Source organism: Cyprinodon tularosa, unplaced genomic scaffold, assembly GCF_016077235.1.
Source record: "Cyprinodon tularosa strain WSP-4 unplaced genomic scaffold, ASM1607723v1 ctg1762, whole genome shotgun sequence".
Classification (NCBI taxonomy): Eukaryota; Metazoa; Chordata; class Actinopteri; order Cyprinodontiformes; family Cyprinodontidae; genus Cyprinodon; species Cyprinodon tularosa.
In genome coordinates, this window is record NW_024038584.1 from 3,207 (window position 1) to 6,804 (window position 3,598).

Here is a 3,598-nt window from a genome sequence, read left to right on the forward strand (position 1 = left end):
TTGTGGGACAAATTATTACTTCTGTAACTTGTTGAATTAAATCGTTTGTGATCAGCCAAAAAGCAATGCGAGAGCAGTAAGGCAGATTTTTGTTGCTCCATGTGTATTTTTTCTCACATGGATTACAGTATCTCCATATGCCAACCAAATTTAGTCTAGCGCAAAAATTTGCTACGATTATTTTCTTTATCTGTGGGTTTTAAGGGATGTCTATCCAATTTCCTAAGACCACGTGATATTGAAATCTCCATCTAAATCCCTCACCTCTCTCTGTTCTATCCAATTCAAAATAGAAGAATTGTGTGAGCTGCTCCTCCTTAGCCCACTGGACCTTTTTTTTCTTCTTGCCGTTGTTTGTGGGCGTGTTGGGCTCCTCCGCTGTAACAGCATCAGACATGGTTTGACATGATGAACACAAAAACTCCTCGTATCAAACAGCCGTACCAACAAACCAAAAACCGTTTCTAGTTACTTGTGCTTAAACTCACGTTGGGCTGGAGTTATCTCGGCTTCGATGCCTTCGTTGGAGCTCCAGGGAGTATTTAGAGGTTTGTGCCTTTTCTCTGGAGGAGCATCGTCTGAGGGGCCGGAGCTACAGAGGAAAAACCCACAGCGATCAGAACCAGAATCAGCAGCCTGACAGGAAAAAATCACCAGATTTCAAACAGAACGCAGCGCCTTACCTCGGCCTCTTCAGCTGCGGCCACTTTAGGATGGATTTCTCCCCCAGCTGAGGTGCAGGGGTCTTTTTAGGAGGGGTAGGGTTGGTATCCTCCATCTCCAGCCCTTGTTTCCTCTTTTTATCTAAAGAAAGGAACCGTGTTTAGAAGGCGGAAAGTTCAGTCTGGAAACAGAGAAACCATGGAGGTCCGTACCACCAGGCGAGTTACTGCTGCTCCGCTTGGAGGCGCAGTGGGCGCTGATGGTAGCCAGCCAGCCATCTACCAGGGCACCTGCCAGCTTCCTCACATCTAAAAACAAAGAGTTACAAACTGTTAAAGCTGCGCCTCAAACCAGCATTCATGCTGTTTCAGTCTCAAACTCACCTTCAGTTTCTCCACTTTTACTCAGCTGCTTCACGAACTTGGCTGCGTTGTTCTGGGGAAAAACATCAGAGTGGGTGAAGGTTGCCAAAAGTGACTAAAACCCCAAAACCCGGATAGAGAATCTGAAGGCGCTACCTGTGTGAGGTGGTTCACTTTGAGAGGCAGCTTCTGCAGCGTGAGCAGGATGAGCTGCAGCAGCGGGGTGTTGTTGGTGCTTTCAGAGTGGGTGAGCCAGGAGGAGAGCAGCTGGAAGCCTCCCACTTTGATGAACCTGGATGAAGGGGAAGCTTGTTTTAACCACCAGCTGGTGCTACTAGAAGAGCTGCTTCTTTTTCCTGGGCCTGAACTAAACCTCATTATTTATTGTATCTGTAGGAGACCCACCTTTGGAGAATATCGTGAGATTGCGTCTGCAGCAGCACGTTGAGGCAGACACTCATGCTGACCATCGTGGTAGAAGCTTTCATCACGCTGAGAAAGAAAAGACAAAAATGAGTAGATGGGTTGATGACAGAAGGAGGAACGGAGGCTGCACCATCAGAGGGGAGCATCTCACCTGAACATCTGGGGAACTTCCTCCAGACTGCGGAGCTCTCCATCCTTTCCCAGCAGGGACTCCATGCGCTCCAAAACCTCCTTGGAGTCAAGAGATTCCTCCGCCATGTCTAAAACACACACACAGTTGCTGCTATTTTCTCACATCCATTACCGTAAACATGTCCAGAGCTGTTATTGATTTTTTATTCTCCAGATACAGAGTATTATATTGTAAAACACTTCAATACTCTATTTGTTTTATTTTCCTATCTGTTATCTTTTTTACACTTTTCTAAGGTGACGGCTTCTACTATAACCTTTGCTGCTGTAAACATCACAATATCCCCATTGTGGGACAATAAAGGGATTTTCTATGTATTCTATTCTGTTCTATTTCTCCACATCATCAACATAGAGGCCTGCGGCTGAGGGGTCTGAAAAGTTCAATGATCCAAAGGGAAAAACAGCCTTGGTCCTGCAGGAGACCAGGTGAAATGAAGATGTCAGATTCCACTGAGCAGGTACCCGTGTTACTGAGGCAGTAGTAGTTTTATAATTCTCACACCCAGGGACGTACGCAGGGCCCAAAAAATACTGAGGTCAATAGTCAGAACTTCTAGGCTGGTTCGGCAGCGTGCTCCCCCAAGAGTTCTTTTTAATTCCATTATTTAAATCTGGCCATTTTCAGAGTCTTAAGAACAAAAACATCATTGTGACTTTAGAAAAGGCCGCGCAAGCGACAGGAAACGCGCATGCTCGCTAAAGGCGCGTAACAGCCGCCCTGTCCTCGCGCCACAGGGGAGCTACGGAGAGCGTGAAGGATCAAATGTTAGCCTATATGGAGAAAGAGAGAAATCGGGATGGATGGATGGATGGATGGATGGATGGATGGATGGATGGATGGATGGATGGATGGATGGATGGATGGATGGATGGATGGATGGATGGATGGATGGATGGATGGATGGATGGATGGTGTCTACTCCTTCCTCTGAAAGCAAACAGATCCTTGTTCTTTTCCACACGTTCCTTAAAAAAATCTCTCATTGTTTCACAGTGTCCAAATGTTCTCATCCCATTGAAAACTGTTGTAAACTTGTAATAAAAATGAAATAGAAAATGGAGTGCACGTGTAATCATTAAGGACTATATGCAGAAGGAAAAAAATTTTTTCCTGGTTGAAATTTAGTACTTAAATCTATATTTAAGTACTAAATTTATCTATGTTGTACTATCCTTAATAAACAGTTTGTCTTCTAACATCAGCCGTTTTATTTCATCCCATATTGTCAGAACTGGCAGTATGGGATGAAATAAAACCTGCTATAATCTGTCCCCCCTGTCTAAATCAGACAAAAAAAGGCCCCAGCTTTTTCATTTTTGGCTTATAAACATCTTTTATGATGACAACTAACCGCTGAAACTTTGGAGTTGATTGACCTTTATTTCTTAAAGTTAAAAGGGGGGAACAAATTATAGCAGGCCACCTGCTGTAATCTGTCCCCCCTGTCTAAATCAGACAAAAAAGGAGCCATTTGTTAACTGTCCGTGTGCTTTCAGTGACTGATATGCTTTGAATTCCTCGCAAGTGTAGGCACTGACGCCAAACACTAGGTAGTTTGTCATGTCCACTGATGAGGTCGGAGGCAGTGAAGTGACGTCGGAGCTCCAGTCTTTGCTGCGGAGATCATAAGGACCTATGCCGTTAATATCCGACAGTTTCGACAAGTAACGGTCCCTGGCCTTGTTATTAAGTTTTTGCCGGTACGGTAATTTCGCATTCTGCTTACTTTTTTCTATATAGTCAGAGAAACAAACTCAATCCTTTAGTCCTTGTCATTACCCGATCCGTACCATCAGCTTATTTGCGCCTGCGTGAACAGAATAACTTCCGGTGGCAATATTTCCTTTTTCTTACTTTTTTATTCTTTTGTATTTTTTAGAGGCATGGGTTTCTTTTTGTATATCTTTGTATTTTCGTCAATATTGCATTTTCTAAAAATAAAAAAACAAAT

At 43.9% G+C, this 3,598-nt stretch overlaps 1 protein-coding gene across 1 annotated transcript; it reads right to left on the reverse strand.

Moving 5' to 3' along the window:
• Positions 1-264: 264 nt before the first annotated feature.
• LOC119781407 (serine/threonine-protein phosphatase 1 regulatory subunit 10-like) lies at positions 265-1,709 on the reverse strand (the record flags this gene model as incomplete). Its single annotated transcript, XM_038281841.1, has 8 exons — positions 1,603-1,709; positions 1,431-1,517; positions 1,182-1,317; positions 1,047-1,098; positions 876-971; positions 684-804; positions 489-592; positions 265-378 (listed from the first exon to the last, which is right to left on the reverse strand). Coding segments are annotated over exons 1-8 (817 nt in total), but the record flags the coding sequence as incomplete, so codon positions are not given.
• Between the last annotated feature and the right edge of the window lie 1,889 nt (positions 1,710-3,598).